General features: G+C 38.2%; 1 protein-coding gene across 1 annotated transcript in view; it reads left to right on the top strand.

Annotated features, from left to right (window-relative positions):
• LOC103352374 (uncharacterized) overlaps nt 1-18,170 on the top strand; it is an 87,397-nt gene that overhangs the window by 24,609 nt on the left and 44,618 nt on the right. Inside the window, exons 2-4 of the mRNA XM_089311281.1 lie at nt 360-452; nt 4,351-4,434; nt 14,265-14,375. Coding sequence (XP_089167407.1) covers nt 360-452; nt 4,351-4,434; nt 14,265-14,375 — 288 coding nt within the window. The remainder of the gene's footprint in view (nt 1-359; nt 453-4,350; nt 4,435-14,264; nt 14,376-18,170) is intronic.

Genomic DNA, 18,170 nt, shown 5'->3' with positions numbered 1-18,170 from the left:
AGTGAGCCTCGATGCCGGCCCACACATGTGTGGGAGATTCAGAGAAAGCTCCTGGCTCCTAGATTGAGCCTGGTCCCCATCGCCAGCCATTGTGGCCATCTAGAAAATAAACCAGCAGATGGGAGACCTTTCTCTCTGTCTCTCACCCCCCCCCGTAACTCTAACTCTCAGATAAATAAAATCTTTAAAAAAACCTTCCTAACAATTTTCATGTTAAATCTACCATTGTTGTTATTTACTTGTAGCCTTATAAAAATGAGACAATGTTGCTGTATGCTTATCTTAAATTTCAAATTTGACCTATTTTTCTGTTTACTACACCAAATTATTTCTTTGTTTATCTCCTTATAAAATATCAGATACAGATCTTACACCTGAGGAAAAATCTTTGGAATCAGAAGCTCAAATGCGAAAAGGGAAAAAAAGAATAATTAGATTGGATAGACGAAAGGGTAAGTATAATATTTATACATATCATTAAATTATTTTAAGAACTTATAAGATCTTCTTTCCTTTGGTCCTGAAGATTTATTTGAGATCTATTTAGTAGAAATAGAAATTTCATATTTTTTACACATGTGAATATCCTAAAATAACTAGATAACAAAATTGAAAGCCTTGACACGTTTTGATTGGTATTTGAATATTCAATGACTACTATGTAACAAAATTTCATACACCCTCGTGAAAACTAAAATTCATGGAAATTTCCCACTTCAGAAAATGGGTCAAGATGCCTGAATAGAGGGGGTGTGCATCCACCAAAGCCAGAAAACCAGTTTTAGAGCAATGGTGGAAGAACCACACTTCCAGAAGATTGAGGAAAAGCTTTAGGGAAAAAGTGACAGTATCTTCAAATCGCATGGAGAGTCTTAAAACTAGCAGAAACAGAGGATCAAAGCATGCCCCTGCCTCGTACTCCTATCCTGGCTTCCCACCTGGAGGAATGGCATCTTCACACACACACACACACACACACACTCTCTCTCTCTCTCTCTTTCTCTAAACCAGAACTGAGACTACCTGAAGGAAACATGATATTGAATGACCAATGAATTGTAAAAGAAGTTAAAAATAAACTTACTGGAAACAAGTGAAAAAATCTATGCAATCAGCAAAATAAGTATTAAGAGAAGTTTATAATAGTAAGTGCTTACATTAAAAAATAGGAAGATTTAAAATAATCTAATGATGAAAATAAGGACTTAGAAAAACAAGAACAGACTAAACCCCAAATTAACAGAAGGCTTGAAATGATAAAAATCATAACAGAAATAAACAAAAATGAAACTAGAAAACTACAGAGGATCAAGAAAATGAAAAGGTAAACACTCTAATGAATAAGATTGGAGATGAAAATGGAGACGACAGAAATGAAAAAGACCACAAGAAACTACTGTGATCAACAGATTGGAAAACCTCAAATAAATGGGTAAATTACTAGACACAATAACTGACCAAGATGAAATCAGGCCAGCTTTGTGGCATGGTGGGCAAAGCCACGGCCTGCAATGCTGGCATCCCATAGGAGTGCCATTTGGAGACCAGCTACTCTGCTTCTGGCCAAGCTTCCTGCTAATGCACCTAGGAAAGCAGTAACAGATGTCACAGATGCTTGGGCCCCTGCACCCACATGGGAGACACAGAGGAAGCTCCAGGTTCTTGGCTTCAGCCTGGCACAGAACCAGCCATTCCGGCCATCTGAGGAGTGAACCAGTGGATGGAAGCTCACTCTCTTCCTCTCACCCCCCTCCCTTTCCCTCTCCACTCTGCTCTTCAAATAAAAATAAATAAATAAATAAATAAATATTTTTTAAAATGAGAGAAGATAATAGAAAATTTAAACAGACCCATAGCAAGCAATAATATTGAAACCATAGTTAAAAGTCTCCCATCAAAGAAAAGTTCAGGAATTGATGGTTTTTTAGCTTAATTCGACAACATATTTAAAGCTGTATTAACTGTAATACTCTTAAGACTATTTCAAAATAGTGAAAAGGTTAAAATACTTTCAAACTCTTCATAAAGAAAGCATCACTCTAATACCAAAACCAAAGACACAACACAAAAAGAAAATGACAGGGGCTGGTGAAGTGACACAGTGGGTGAAACCGCTGCCTTCAGGGCTGGCATCCCATGTGGGCACCAGTTTGAATCCTAGCTGCTCCAAGCTCCCTGCAAATGTACTTTGGAAAGAAGCAGTAGATGGCCCAAGTCTTTGGGCTGCTGGACCCACATGGGAGACCCAGAGAAAAGCTCATGCCTCTTGGCTTTGGCCTGGCCCAGTCCCAGCTATTGTGGCCATTTGGGGACTGAACCAGCAGATGGAACATCTCTTTCTCTCTGTCCCTCCTTCTCTCTGTATAACTCTGCCTTTCAAATAAATAAATAAATCTTTTTAAAAAAGAGAATGACGTACTAATATTCTTGCTGAACATGGATGTAAAATCTCTCAACAAAACATTAGCAAACCAAATCTAAGACTACATTAAAAAATTCATTATGATCAAGTGGGATTTGGTCCAGCAATGCAAGGGTTGGCCGGCGCCGCAGCTCAATAGGCTAATCCTCCACCTTGCGGCGCCGGCTCACCAGGTTCTAGTCCCGGTTCGGAGCGCCGGATTCTGTCCCGGTTGCCCCTCTTCCAGGCCAGCTCTCTGCTATGGCCCGAGAGTGCAGTGGAGGATGGCCCAGGTCCTTGGGCCCTGCACCCCATGGGAGACCAGGAGAAGCACCTGGCTCCTGCCATTGGATCAGCGCGATGCGCTGGCCGCAGCGTGCCAGCCGTGGTGGCCATTGGAGGGTGAACCAACGGCAAAAAGGAAGACCTTTCTCTCTGTCTCTCTCTCTCTCTCACTATCCACTCTGCCTGTAAAAAAAAAAAAAAAAAAAAAAGAAATGCAAGGGTGGTTCAACATTTGGAAATCAATAAAAAAATATAAATTGCACCAACAAAATGTATAGAAACAATATGAACATGTCAATAGATGTGGAATATTTGAAGAAATTTAAGATCCATTCATGTTAAAAACCCTCAACTAATTAGGTTTAGAAGACACATACCTCAAAATTATAAAACCTATATATGACACCAGTAGCCAGTATCATACCTTATGGGAAAAGTGAAAAGCATTTCTCCTCAGATCTGGAAGAAGACAAGTATGTCCATACTCACTACTCTTATTCAATATAGTATTGGTGCTTTAGTAAGAACAATTAGGAGAAATAAGGGCATCAGAATTGTAATAACAGGTGTAGCAGCTGCTTGCAATACTGGCATCCCATATGGGTATTAGTTCGTGTCCCAGCTGCTCCACTTCTGATCCAGTCTCTGATAATGATCCAAGAAAAGCAGCAGAAGATGAAGCAAACGTCTGGGCCCTGTCACCTACGTCAGCCAAGATGAAGTTCTTGGCTCCTGGTTTTTGTTTGGCCCAGCCCTGGCCACTGTGGCTGGGAGTCAACCAGTGGATAGAAGATCGATCTCTCTCTCTCTCTCTTCCTCTGTAACGCCATCTTTCAAGTAAGTAAGTAAGTAAATCTTTTAAAAATATTGGAAAGGAAGAATTCAAAATATTCATGTTTGTAGATGACATGACAATGTACATGGATAAACCTGAATACTCTGCCAAAAAGATGTTAGCAATGATAAACCAATTTAGTAAAATCTAGGTTACAAAATCAACATACAAAAAATGACATTTTTATATAACCAATAATGATCTCACTGAAAGAGAAATCAAGTCAAATTCCATTCACAATAGCTACAAAGCAATAAAATATTTATGACTAAATTTAATCAAAGAAATGAAAGATCTCTATAGTAGAAATTATGACATTTTTGAAAGAAACCAAGGGTACAATAAATGGAAAGATACTCATTCTCATGATTTGAAGAATTAATATGTTTAAAATGTGCATGTTGCCTAAAGCAATCTATAGATTCAATGCAATCCCTATCAAAATGCCAATGATATTCTTTACAGAATTAGAAAATAACAGTCCTAAACTTTATGTACAATCACAAAAGACCCAGTATGGCCAAAGCAATCTTTGAGCAAAAATTCAAGCTGGAGGCATCCCAGTAACTGATTTCTAAGCATGCTACGACAGTATAATAATGGCATAAAAACATCATGATAGTGGCATCAAAAACAGCACTGAGATCAATGGAACAGAATGGAGAGCCCAGAAATTAGCGCACGTAAATGCAGCTAAGTGATGTTTGATAAAAGTACCAGGGACATAGCTTTAAAGTCCTTAGCATTTAATTTTACACAAATGAGAGGAAAATATTCTGACTATTTGGTGTATCCAGAAGTCTCATCATAGATCTATTTTTCTGTTTAGCATTTCTTTTAAACCCAACATCACCTGAAGACATGTATCTGGTTTCAAGGAGAGAATCTGAAGCTGAGAGCCTCATAGATGAGAGTAAGTAATTATTTCAAAATTATATGTTTTTGAGTAAAGATAGCAGGACTTTGTTCCACAAGTCACGAGAATGTCTACAGCTATTTGTGTTTATTGTGTAATTATTTTCTTTATAGTTCTAATATTTATTGATTTTGGGGGGTGTTCAATAATTACTTAGTTAGACTTAAAAATTTCGGTATTATGAATTTCTGTTTCATCTTATATTGTGTCAAGTTTTGTTTTTGTTATATTTTCACATTATGCTATTAACTTACCTATAAATTTAAAGTTAATTATTTTATGGAGGAATATCTTTCATTTTTTGGGTGTCTTTGCTGATTTCTTTCATTGATGTTTTATAATTTTTACTGTAGAAGTCTTTCACTTTCTGAATGGTATTTCTGTCTTGATCTCTCTATCACCTAGTATATTACTGGTGTATAAAAATGCTACCACTTTTGTATGTTGATTTCATAACCTACAAATTCACTGGGTTAGTTTATAAGTTTGGATAGCTTTTCAGTGGAGTGCTCAGGTTTTTCCATGTATGGCATCATGTTGTCTGCAAACATGGGTATTTTGACTTCATCCATTCCAATTTCAATACTCTTTTTCTTCTCCATAATTGCTTTTGCTAATATATCCCGTACTAAATTGAATAAGGTATAGAAGTGATTCTACCATTTTTATAATTTTTACAACTTCATTCTCAACCATGGCATTGTTTGTGTATACAAAGGCTATTGATTATTTTTTTCAACTTTTATTTATTAAATATAAATTTCCAAAGTACAACTTTTGAATTACAGTGGCTCTTCCCCCAATAAATTCCCTCCCGCCCGAAATCATCCCATCTCCCACTCCCTCTCCCATCCCATTCTTCATCAAGATTCATTTTTAATTATCCTTATATACGGAAGATCAACTTAGTGTATACTAAGTAAAGATTTCAACAGACTGCACCCACACAGACACACAAAGTATACAGTACTGTTGGAGTAGTAGTTTTACTGTTAATTCGCATAATACAACACATTAAGGACAGAGATCCTACATGGGGAGTAAGTGCACAGTGATTCCCATTGTTGGTTTAACAATTGACACTCTTATTTATGACGTCAGTAATCACCTAAGGCTCTTGTCATGAGCTGCCAAGGCTACAGAAGTCTCTTGAGTTCACAAACTCTGAATTTATTTAGACAAGGCCATAGTCAAAGTGGAAGTTCTCTCCTCCCTTCAGAGAAAGATACCTCCTTCTTTGATAGCCCATTCTTTCAGCTGGGATCTCACTCACAGAGAGCTTTCATCTAGGTCAATTTTTTGCCAGAGTGTCTTGGCTTTCCAAGCCTGAAATACTCTCATGGGCTTTTTTGCCAGATCCGAATGCCTTAAGAGCTGATTCTGAGGCCAGGGTGCTGTTAAGGACATCTTCCATTCTATGAGTCTGCTGTGTATCCTACCTCTCATGTAGTATCATTCTCTCCTTTTTAATTCTATGAATTATTATTTGCAGACACTGGTCTTATTTATGTAATACCTTTGATACTTAATGCTATCTTTTTGATCACTTATGAACTGAAACTGATCACTTGGACTAGTGAGATGGCATTGGTACATGCCACCTTGATGGGATTGAATTGGAATCCCCTGGCACGTTTCTAGCTCTACCATTAGGGGTAAGTCCAATTGAGCATGTGCCAAACTGTACATCTCCTCCCTCTCTTATTCCTACTCTTATATTTAACAGGAATCACTTTTCAGTTAAATTTAAACACCTAAGAATAATTGTAATTATTAATTACAATTAATTAAATAATAATTAATTAAAGAGTTCAACCAATGGTATTACTAGAACAAAAGTACTGAAAGGGATAAAGTATTAAGTTGTTCATCGACAGGACAAGGGCTTATTGTCTATCCTAAGGAGCATTCCATGCACTGATGAAAAGAATGTGTATTCTGCAGCTGTGGGATGAAATGTTCTGTAGATATCAATTAGGTTGATTTGGTCCATAATGTCTATCAGCTCTGTTGTTTCTTTTATAATTTTTTGTTTAGTTGAGTTGTCCATTGATGAAAGTGGGGTGTGTTGAAGTCCCTCATTACTATTACATTGTAATCTATGTCTCCTTTTAGATCCATTAACATTTGTTTTAAATATCCAGGGGCTCTGAGCATATGTGCATATGTATCTACTATAGTTACATCGTCCTGTTGAATTGATCCCATCATTACAGAATGCCCTTCTTTGTCTCTTTCAAAAATGTTTGTCATGAACTCTCTTTTGTCTGATACTAGCATAGCCTATTTTGCTTTTATTTTGCTTTCCATTAGCATGGAATACCCTTTTCCATCCTTTCACTTTCAGTCTTCATGTATCTTTGTTGTGATGGTATGTTTCTTCTAATCAACAAACAGTTGGATCTTGCTTTTTAATCCAGAGTCTTTGTTTTGTTTTGTTTTGTTTTGTTTTTTTTATTTCACACCTCAGCATGTTTTTTAAAATTTTTTATTTAGTAAATATAAATTTTCAAAGTACAGCTTATGGATTACAATGGCTTCCCCCCCCATAATTTCCCTCCCACTCACACCCCTCCCATCTACCGCTCCCTCTCCTACCCCATTCACATCAAGATTCATTTTCAATTATCTTTATATACCGAAGATCAATTCAGTATATATTAAGTAAAGATTTCATCAGTTTGCACCCACACAGAAACACAAAGTGTAACATACTGTTTGAGTACTAGTTATAGCGTTACTTCACATTGGACAACACACTAAGGACAGAGATCCTACATGAGGAGTAAGTGCACAGTGACTCCTGTTGTTGACTTAACAATTTGACACTCTTGTTTATGGCGTCAGTAATCTCCCTAGGCTCTAGTCATGAGTTGCCAAGGCTATGGAAGCCTTTTGGGTTCGCCGACTTTGATCTTATTCCGACAGGGTCATAGTCAAAGTGGAGGTTCTCTCCTCCCTTCAGAGAAAGGTACCTCCTTCTTTGGCCCTGTTCTTTCCACTGGGATCTCACTCGCAGAGATCTTCCATTTAGGTCTTCCTTTTTTTCCCCCAGGGTGTCTTGGCTTTCCAAGCTTGAAATACTCTCATGGGCTTTTCAGCCGGATCCACATGACTTAAGGGATGATTCTGAGGCCAGAGTGCTGTTTAGGACATCTGCCATTCTATGAGTCTGCTGTGTATCCTGCTTCCCATCTTGGATCATTCTCTCCCTTTATTTATTCTATCAGTTAGTATTAGCAGACACTAGACTTGTTTGTGTGATCCCTTTGACTCTTAGACCTATCAGTGTGATCAATTGTGAACTGAAATTGATTACTTGGACTAGTGAGATGGCTCTGGTACATGCCACCTTGATGGGATTGAATTGGGATCCCCTGGCATGATTCTAACTCCACCATTTGGGGCAAGTCAGCTTGAGCATGTCCCAAATTGTACATCTCCTCCCTCTCTTATTCCTACTCTTATATTTAACAGGGATCATTTTTCAGTTAAAATTTAAACACCTAAGAATAATTGTGTGAATCTTTGGTCTTTTAATTGGAGAATTTAGGCCATTTACATTATTAATATTTTATTTATTTGAAAGACAGAGTTACAGAGAGAGGTAGAGACAGAGAGAGAGGTCTTCCAGCTGCTGATTCTCCTCCCTGATGGCCACAACGGCCAGAGCTGTGCCAATCCGAAGCCAGGAGCTTCTTCCAGGTCTCCCACTTGGGTGCAGGGGCCCAAGGACTTGAGCCATCTTCTACTATTTTCCCAGGCCATAACAGAAAGCTGGATTGGAAGAGGAGCAGCTGGAACTAGAACTGGTGCCCATATGAGATGCCGGCACTTTAGGCCAGGGTGTTAACTCACTGCGCCACAGCACCGGCTCCTAGGCCATTTACATTTAAGATTATTATTAATAAGTAATTATTTGGTCCTGCCACTTTTCCATAAGTACTCCTATTATTTGTTTTAGCTTTTCCTTGTAGTTTTACTAGATTTTCTGCCTTCACATTCTTTCATGATGCTGACAGTGTTTCTGTTTATAGCACATCCTTAAGAATCATTGATAAGGCTGGATGAGTGGTGACAGATTCTTTCAATTTCTGTTTTTTATGGAAGGTCTTTATTTCACCTTCATTTATAAATGAAAGCTTCACTGTGTACTGTATTCTGGGTTGAATTTTTTTTCTTTTAGGACTTGGGCTGTAGCTCTCCATTCTCTCCTGACCTATATGAGAATTCAACTGTCAAACTATTAGAGATCCTCTGAATATAATCTGGCATTTGTCTCATCTACATTTTAGGATTTTTTCTGTACATTTTAGCTTTTGAAAGACTACAGTGTGTTGTGGTAAAGATCTTTTCTAATCATGTCTATAGGAGTTCTGTGTGCTTCCTATATTTGGATGTCCTTTCTCAAATTAGGGAAGTTTTCTCCTGTTATTTCACTGAATAAGTTTTCTAATCCATTCTGTTCCTAATTCATTTCCAATCCATTCCATACCTTCAGGAACTCATAAGACATGCATGTTTGTTTGCTTGATAGTATCCCATAAATCTTGAAAACTAGTTTGTTTTTCTAATTTTTTCTTTGATTTTTGAAAGTTTGAAATATTTCCAAAGGTTTGTCTTCTAGCTTGGATATTCTTTCTTCTGTCTTACTAAGTCTGTTATTAAGGCTTTCCACTGTATTTTTATTTGACATATTGAATCCTTCATTTCCACTGTTACAATTGCTTTCTCTTCAGTATCTCTAGCTCTCATCAGAATTTCTCATCTAAGTCATGTATGAATTTCTTTAACTCATTTATTTGCTTTTCTGTGGTATTTGAGTAATCTTGTGATCATTCTTTTGAATTCCTTTTCAAGTGTTTCATCAATCTCGTCAACTTCACATTCTGTACATGAAATGTTGTTGTGTGCCTTCTTACTGATGTTTTCTTCCTGACTTCTCAAACTGAACACAACCTTGCGATTTCCAGGCCAGTGATTTGTGAGTAGCAGTAGTGTTCAGAGCATTAGGAGCCAGTGTAGCATTAGAGTCCCCATTCTCTAGTTTGCTTTGCTGCTCTGGTAAGGTGTGCTATAGACAGCAGAGTTCCTTTTACCCTGGCTCTAGAATGAGGACAGGGAGCAGAACCACTAGGTGAACATAAATGCAGAGGCAGAAAAGAGATTTTTACATTTGAGACACTGAGATTTTACTGTTGTTTACGCCTACAGCATACTATAGCCTTTCCTAACTGGTAACATTAATAGATATACATTACTTACATTACTAATCCATATTTTTGTTCTGTCTTTTAGTGTTTGCACATAGGATATTAGTATTGTAAATTGAAATAAAAAAATTCGTCTCTCAGTAGTTTGAATAACAGAAACTCTGCAACATTTTATGATTTTATTGAAATTGTCATTAAAAGTCTTTGACCTAACAACATTTTAGAGGTAGATTTTTTAAAGGTTTATTTATTTATTTGAGAGGTAGAGTTACAGATAAAGAGAAGAAGAGACAAAGAGAATGGTCTTCCATCCACTGGTTCACTCGCCAAATGGCCCAGAGCTGAACGTATCTGAAGACAAGAGCCAGGAGCTTCTTCCAGGTCTCCCACCTAGGAGCAGGGGCCAAAACCCTTAGACCATCTTCCACGGCTTTCCCAGGCACATTAGCAGGAAGCTGGATCAGAAGTGGAGTAACCGGCACTCAAACCAGCACCCATATGGGATGCTGGCACCACAGGCAGAGGCTTAGTCTATAACACCACAGTACCAGACCCCAGTAGTAGATTTTTATTTGTTCCTCTGTATATATTAATCTATTCTACTTTTCTGTGTCTTAGTGAGTTGATTTTGGTAATTTATAATTTGTTAGACCATTATCAAATTAATCTAAATTTTAGTAATTTAAGGAACAAAGATATATAAGATATCATCTAATAATTTATATCTTTTTTTGTATTTTTTACTCATTATAAAAAGTTCAGTCTCTGGAACTGAACTGTCAGATGATTCCAAACTCAACCAATTACTAATCAAATAGCTGTTTAGATTAACAATCTCAGTATTCTCATGTGTAGATGAGAGAATAATATTATATACTTCAAAGGATTAGTTTGACAATTAAGGGAGACAGGACAACTTGACATTGTATTCCAAAATGGTACTAGACAGACAATTTTACAAATTCCTAATGAAATGAAATACAATCCCCCCCTTTTTTTTTGCTTAAAAATCATTCAGATTCTGAAAACTATTGGAAGTAACTGCCAGAGTTGATCTTGTCCAAATCAGGAAGCAGTTTTATAGTCATCCCAGAAGCCCCTCTGCTCTACCCTGGTTGTAGCCCTGCCTTACTCCAAAGTCATCCCAAAGTTCTTCACCTATTCCTAGTCAGAGCCCTGCCTTCCCCAAGTCATCCCAGAAGTCATCCTGCCCTATGTTAGTCATAGCCCTTTACCTTCTACAAAAGTCACCACTCTTAAATTTGTTTATGTTATTATTCTAGGTATATCACACAAATGTGCTTTTTTTTTTAAAGATTTATTTTATTTACTTGAAATATAGTTATAGAGAGAGGTAGAGACAGAGAGAGAGAGGTCTTCCATCCGCTGGTTCACTCTCCAGATGGCTGCATTGGCTAGAGCTGTGCCGATCCGAAGCCAGGAGCTTCTTCTGGGTCTCCCACATGGGTGCAGGGGCCCAAGGACTTGGGCCATCTTCTGCTATTCCAGGCCATAGCAGAGAGCTGGATCAGAAGAGGATCAGCCTGGACTAGAAGCAGTGCCCATATGGGATGCCAATGCTTTAGGTCAGGGCTTCAATTTCTGCGCCACAGCGCCAGCCCCTCAAATGTGCTTTTATAGTCGGCATAGTTTACATTTTTTTAATTATTTTTTTTAAATTCTGTATCTCTTAAGTCTCTTCTCTTTTTTCCCTTTCTAACCTTCAGAACTCAAGTAAGTTGCCAAATAGAATTTCTAACAGTCACGATTTTCCTGAGTGCCTGATTTTGGTGCTGTTTTCTGGTGTCACTCTGTTTTCTGCAGCTGGATCCAGAGGCCTGCTCAGACTCGAGGTGGACCATTTGTCAGGATTACTGTAGATGGTGGGACTTTCAGGGAAAAATGTAGAAATTTTTTTTCTTTTTTTAATATTGGCAGACATTGAAGCTTAAGGCCTATATATCTGTTACTTTAATGAAGGATGAAAATGTGATTTTTCTAGTTTTTATTAACTAGAACACCTTATGTCATGATTTTATAAGATTTATTTATTTTGAAAATCAGTTATGGAAAGATAGACACACACAGAGAAGGAAAGAGGAAGGCAGGGGAGGGAGGGAGAGAGACAAGGAGGGAGGGTATCTTCCATCTGTTAGCTCACCCCCAGATGGCCTGAAAGGCCAAGGCTGGGCCAGGCCTAAACTTCAAGCCAAGAGCTTGATCTGGATCTCCCACCTGAGTGCAGGGGTCCAAACATTTGGGCCATGTTCTACTGATTTCCCGGGCTACTAGCAGGGAGCTGGTTGGGAAGTGTGTCAACCAGGACACAAACTGGTGCCCATATGGGATGCCAGCATCGCAGGTTGTGGCTTTACCTGCACCACCACATAATAATGACTCCTTATCAGTTTTTTTCATGTAGCAAGATAAGTTGATAGAAAAGACTTTGCCCTTTTATGAACCCAAGCACCTTGTAGTTATTGATGTGAGATTGCTAGGAACGTGGAAGTCTTAAATACCTAGAAGGAACTGAGCAAAGCATATTCAAGCTCCCCCCGTGAAGTGTCTAGGCTGAGGCACTGAGAAGCACAGTGTATCAGTTGAGAGCCCCCGCCCCTTTTCATGAGGAGGCCTTTTGTGGAGGTACACAGGCAGGCATCAAAAGGTATGGGAGCACATTATGGAGGGGCCGCAGCCCTCAGGTGCAGTTATGCCAGTATGTGCAGTTTTCCAGGGAGGCATCAAGTTTGTGTGAGGTGGGGATTCCCCCTCATTAGACCCTCTAGGTAGATGATGTATAACTGTCTATCATTCGGCCTGAAAGATGAAACAAAGTTATTAATTTGGAGTTGGGCTCCTATGCATGCACATACACATTCGTAAACATGCACTCACGCATGCATGTGCATTACGCATTTAGAAATCCTGAGTTCCCACAGACACCGTCACTTCTAGTCTACCCCTAGCCTCCTTAGTTTCCTCCATTCCTTGTGTGTGCAAGGAAGTAATTTTATCAAGGGTGGACCTCTGAATCACATCTACCCATGTATTCATTTGCTTGGCCCCATAACATTTCCCAAGTCACATCAGAATTGCTTAGTATGGACCATTTTTCTGTGATTTATTTACCGTCTGCCCTGTGCTCCCATTGGATTGAGAGCTCATGTCAGATGCTGCACTGATGAGTGACCTGGATTAATACTTTTCAGTTTTCCCTCCGTGGATCCAATTCCTTAAGGTTCTTTTCCACTTCAATTTTTTGTTTCATTCTTCTAACATTCTAATATGTGGAACATTAACCTACTTCTAATAGTAAAATGTTTTAAAGACTTACCTAGTTAGACCTCTACATGTTCCTCCCCCAGTATTTCCTCCTCATCTTGTAGCTAACCTTCTATATATTTTTCAACTTAATATTTATTATTTTTGAGATAAAATATTCTTAATTTATACTATAGTCAAAGGCTTACTTCTCTACTAAATAAAGAAACAACAAATAAAAAGTAAAAAGGCCATAGTACAGCAGGAATATAGGCAAGGTCTATAAATAATAATCCAATGAAAAGATGTTCAACTTCACTCATATACAGTAAATTTTATAATACCACAGAACATTAAAACTATAGTATATTATTCTTAACAATTTGTTTGACAACATTTCAAGCAAAGTTTGTCAAAACACTGTATTTGCAGCAAAACTGATATATGCAGGTGATTCTTTATTTTTAAAATTTTTAGTTTCCACATATAAAAGACAACATACAATATTTGTCTTTCTGTGTCCAGCTTATTTCAAGCAACATGATGCCCTACAGTTATAATCATTTTTATGCATATGATAGAATTTCAGTCTTTTTATGTCTGAATAAAATTCAATTGTATGTATTTATATTATTTATATACAGTTATATGTAATTTTATCTATCCATTCATCTGATGATGAATACCTTGGTTGATTCTATATTTGATATCTTTAGTGGGTTTTCTTTTATAAAGGCATGACTGTCTGTTTATCTTGTTCTTATTTTCCCTTTTTTCTTAATCAGAAAGTTGCATACAATTTATTTAGATATTTTTCAGATTTCACACTATATACTAGTAATTTCCTTAAATCCTCTTAGCTAAATCTTTATCACATTGTTTACCAGATTATAAATTATAGCATCGTTTAGAGTGTATATCTTATTTAACCAGTTCTCCATGCTTGATGGTATATATGGTTTTGAATATTTTGCAATTACAAATAAAGCTCTAATAATAACCTTGTATGTATAAATTTTTATCATTTGTTCCATTAATATATATAAACTTAATATAAAGTAACACACGATTAGAAAGCAATTAACTAGATAATTATTAATTATTTAATTAGATAATATATTAGTAGCAGCAAGATAATTAGAAGAAAATTAAGGCAATGAATTAGGGAGATAACTTCACTACTTACCCATTACAATTCTTATTACTGTTTTTTGTGTCAGATATCAAGTTATAGTAATTTATATATAACTTTTGAGAGAAAATGCTGCCCATCAACTTGTAAATTTGGAACTTAGGGATTTCACAGCAGATTTGCTTTTCTGTTTACTGCTATAAATACATTTCTTTGCATAGTTTATGAGGAACAGGATGAAAATACTGTACCTGAGCAGCCTGAACATCAAGATGCACAAACAGAAATGAGAGTGAAAAAGAAAAGCATTTCTAAGGGGGAGAGACTGTCCAGTAAGTACAATATTTCTACATATGGTTACTTAAACTCATCAGAAGGTCATTATCATTGTCTGTGGTTCATGGACATTTATTTGAGCATGTATGTTCTAGAAAATTAGCATTTTGAACTTAGGATGAGTAGTCTAAGACAACCAGACAACAAAAGCAAAGATATTTATTCCCTTTGGTTGATATTTCTGGTCTGGTCCTCTCGTTATTTCACAGCCATGGGATAGGCACTTAATACACTAGCAGGCCCTATAACAGGCCAGTACTTGATGTATAGAGGGTGTGTACCTTTCAGTTGACTCCTATAGATTCAAAAACCCAATGGACACCTCTGTCCTATTGTAGTGACCTTCTGCTCTGACCTCCAATCAGTAAACAAAAATGTTGCTGAGATCCGTAACTTGGTGGTGTGGCAGTTGGTGCCTAGCATCCAAAGCACCTTCTTGGTCTCGACACCCTTCAATAGAAATTACCTTTCTGGTAGATAGTTCCATAGAGTGCTGCCAGCCAGGTTCCCAGGTAAGAAGTTTGGGAATGAAAGGTTTTGCATTGTCCCAGCAACTGCTGGGTCTCCTTTTTGATTGTTGGAGCAGAAAGCTAATACTTGGCCATCTTCTCTGTAGTGAAACATTATGCCTCTTAAGATTATGACCAAGATTTTATGAGGACACTACATCGCTTTGCCTTGTGTGTAATAAGGGCTCAGCTGAGATGCCATACATCAGTCGGTGGGGCATCTGGTCTTTGTTTACCGAGACCATGTCATTGATGGAGTGGAAATCTAGGGCACCCTTCAAGAGTGTGACTTCTTCCTATCGTATTCCTTCCTTCATATTGACAACCGAGATTTAGGAACTTTGGTGTGCTTGTAGAAGTGTGTTAGTGATGTGTGACACACCATTCCAAAGAAAGATATTCCGATGATGACTATCTTCTACAAAAGGGTGCTGAAAGGGGTGCTGTGATTCCAGTTGCTGCACTTCATGCTCTCTCAGTTTGAGAACACCCTGCAAGAAAGTCACACTGTTAGGTACCATGGTTGTGGGCACTAGGCTACCACAGTGAGCTGGACATATCAATAGTCTGTGCATATGAGGCTGTCAGCAGAGGTTTATTGAGCTATTGGACAGTTAAACCATCTCATGGAAAGCTTTGCCTAGTGCCTAGTTGAGTAACTTCTTTTTTCTTTGTTGAGGAGGTGTTAAGGGTGACAGATACACTTGGATATGTTCCGTCTTCCTCACAACTAACCAAGTAGCCCTACCTGCAGCAGATCTATCAAGCCAAAGGAGATAACATGAATCAAAGTTTACATAAGCAGCTCATCTACACTATTAACCCTACAACATGGCAAGTTTCTGGTGTCCAGAGGGACACATCTATAGTTGGATCTGGCTAAGCATCCCAGGTGATGACCCCAGAGCCACAAGCAGTGAACATTGTGTATTTCCCTGTCATCCTGGTGTCAGGGGCTGTGGAGATCATGATCACATAGTACCAGCAACAGAAAGGCCCAAGAAATGTGAACCCGTCCCATCTCTTCATTAAACTCTGAGTTTAGCACAGGTCTTCATATATTCTACAGGGATGTAAGGACATGACCAAGTGTGCAGTCTGTTACTTTATGAAATTAGACAATTCTGGATATCAGATTCATGCCCAGATTCAATGCCAAGAGCTGAGAAGGAAAACCTGTGTGAAACCTAGGAACTGTCACCATGTGGACCTAGTTCAGCAGTCTTGGGGCATCCTCTGGCCCACCCTTAGCCTGTGACCCCTTAGTAGAGAGCCCGTTAATCTACGCCCTTCAGACCCTACTTCTGGGAACCCATGCATGGTCTCATTGCCAATGCCTTTTATCAGGAGTAAGGACTTGGCTTCCGCTTTTCCATTGTTTTCATTGCTAGTCAGTAATTATTGCTTGGCAGTGTTTGCTGTTCCATGTTATAGAATTTTGCAGTTTCTATCTGTTGAGCTTCATTGACCTTGCTTGCTGTGCTAATTTCTAGGAGAGAGATGGCAATTTTTGAATTGATCAATTAAGCAAAACAGAGTGTAACAATGGATCATATATTCAATCTTTTTATAAAGCCAAAACAGGATTCCACATGAGACATTGTTCATTTCCAGCCATCGCACACAAAAGTATACCTGAGATTTTGCTCAATTCCTGCTACAGCACACAAGCAGATGTCTACTAGAGCCCATGTTCACTTCCTGCTGTACTGTACCAGCGCAAGTCTATGTGAGCCTCTGGTCACTTCCTCCTTAGTGTACCAGCCCAAGTCTGCATGAACCTCTGTTCACTTCCTGCCACAGTGCACAAACAAGAGTTTAACTAGCAAAGACCCTTGCCTCTCCAGTGTTTCTCTTTGAACAATAGCTCTTATGTCTCAGCTGCATTAGTTCGAAATATTCAGGGTTGTCAATGTGGCGAAGGGTTGCAGCACAGTTGAAGTAGGCTTTAAGGAAATATTTTTCTGTTATACAGATCCTGCTTCTATGGGAGACTGAAGTAAGACTGGAAAATTCCTGGATATGTAGTCAAAGTTGGGGAAAGTGTTTTGAAAGCTCTTCCAGTCATTGGGTGGTCTAAGCATTAGCAGTGCTTCAACAGCACAGAGTGTCTGTGAATCCCATCCTCTCCTCTCAAGAAGCCCCTACTTGAAGGAGAGTGACTAAGAGTGCCCATGAGCATGGTTGGCCTGGTGGTTGGGAGGAGGCTGGGCTGAATCCAAGACCACAGCATCTCCAGTGCCTGGATTGTACTTATTATGCGACAGGTCTCTCATGGGTTGGGAATCACTTCTCTGTGAAAACTGCCTGCCCATGCCCTTGAAATTGTTTGTGTTGGGACCTGGAAAATCACGTAAGAATTCTGACCTGGAGTTGAACTCAGCAGTGTATTTACATCCATATAAACATTCACATATTCCAACAAGCTCGTATGTTCAGAGGCACATTCAGGTACATACATCTATATGCCTTTGCATTCACAAAGCCATATAAATTCACAGACATACACATACCTACATGCCTGTAGGTTGACATATACAAATACCTTCACACAAATATGCCTAAATACCTATAAATATGCAAACACATGTTATACATTGGGAGGCCTATTCAGAATTCATGATGAGTACTGGCTACCTTTGATTCCAGTCCATTCACTCTGGGCTGTCTTGCCTTCCTTCATCTTCACAGGTATATAACTCCAATTAATTCAGAGCTCACTTATTTGCTCATCTAATTATACTTCTGTAACTGTTTTAGGGTTGCTTAGCAATACTTCTACTGAAAATAATGTGTCATTCATTTAGTCTCTCTTCCACACACTGAATGAAGGTACTCAGTATGTCAGATATTCTATTTTGGTGAGTTACTTGCATTAGTTCTTTATTTCCTTCAGTAGCTTCATTTATTTAACTTTGCTTTTAGTGTTAGCCTCCCCTTCTTATCTTTTGTGATTCAATTTTATTTTATCACGTAGAACATGAACCCAATTCCAAAAGTGAAAAATAGATATGTAGGTGTCCCTAGTGGAGGATCATTACTTCCTCATTTCACTCCTTTCATCTTGTAGGTAACCCAATACGTTGTTTTCTGATACTGCATCCATTTTTCTTTTTGTAAAGATAAATATCCATCTCATTTTATCTCTTTTTTCTTATTTTCCCTTCATACTTATCTAAGAGGCAGTGCACAACTTTCTCCCTTCTGGATTTTTTCCCCATTTAATGTTGTCTTATTGAAATTCCTTAAAGTAAGTTTATAGCAACCATTTTAATTCCTTTC

The sequence above is a fragment of the Oryctolagus cuniculus genome, chromosome 13 (genome assembly GCF_051225735.1).
Source record: "Oryctolagus cuniculus isolate XC-2025 breed Fujian yellow rabbit chromosome 13, ASM5122573v1, whole genome shotgun sequence".
In the NCBI taxonomy this organism is placed as follows: Eukaryota; Metazoa; Chordata; class Mammalia; order Lagomorpha; family Leporidae; genus Oryctolagus; species Oryctolagus cuniculus.
This window is presented reverse-complemented; position numbering and strand designations above follow the sequence as displayed.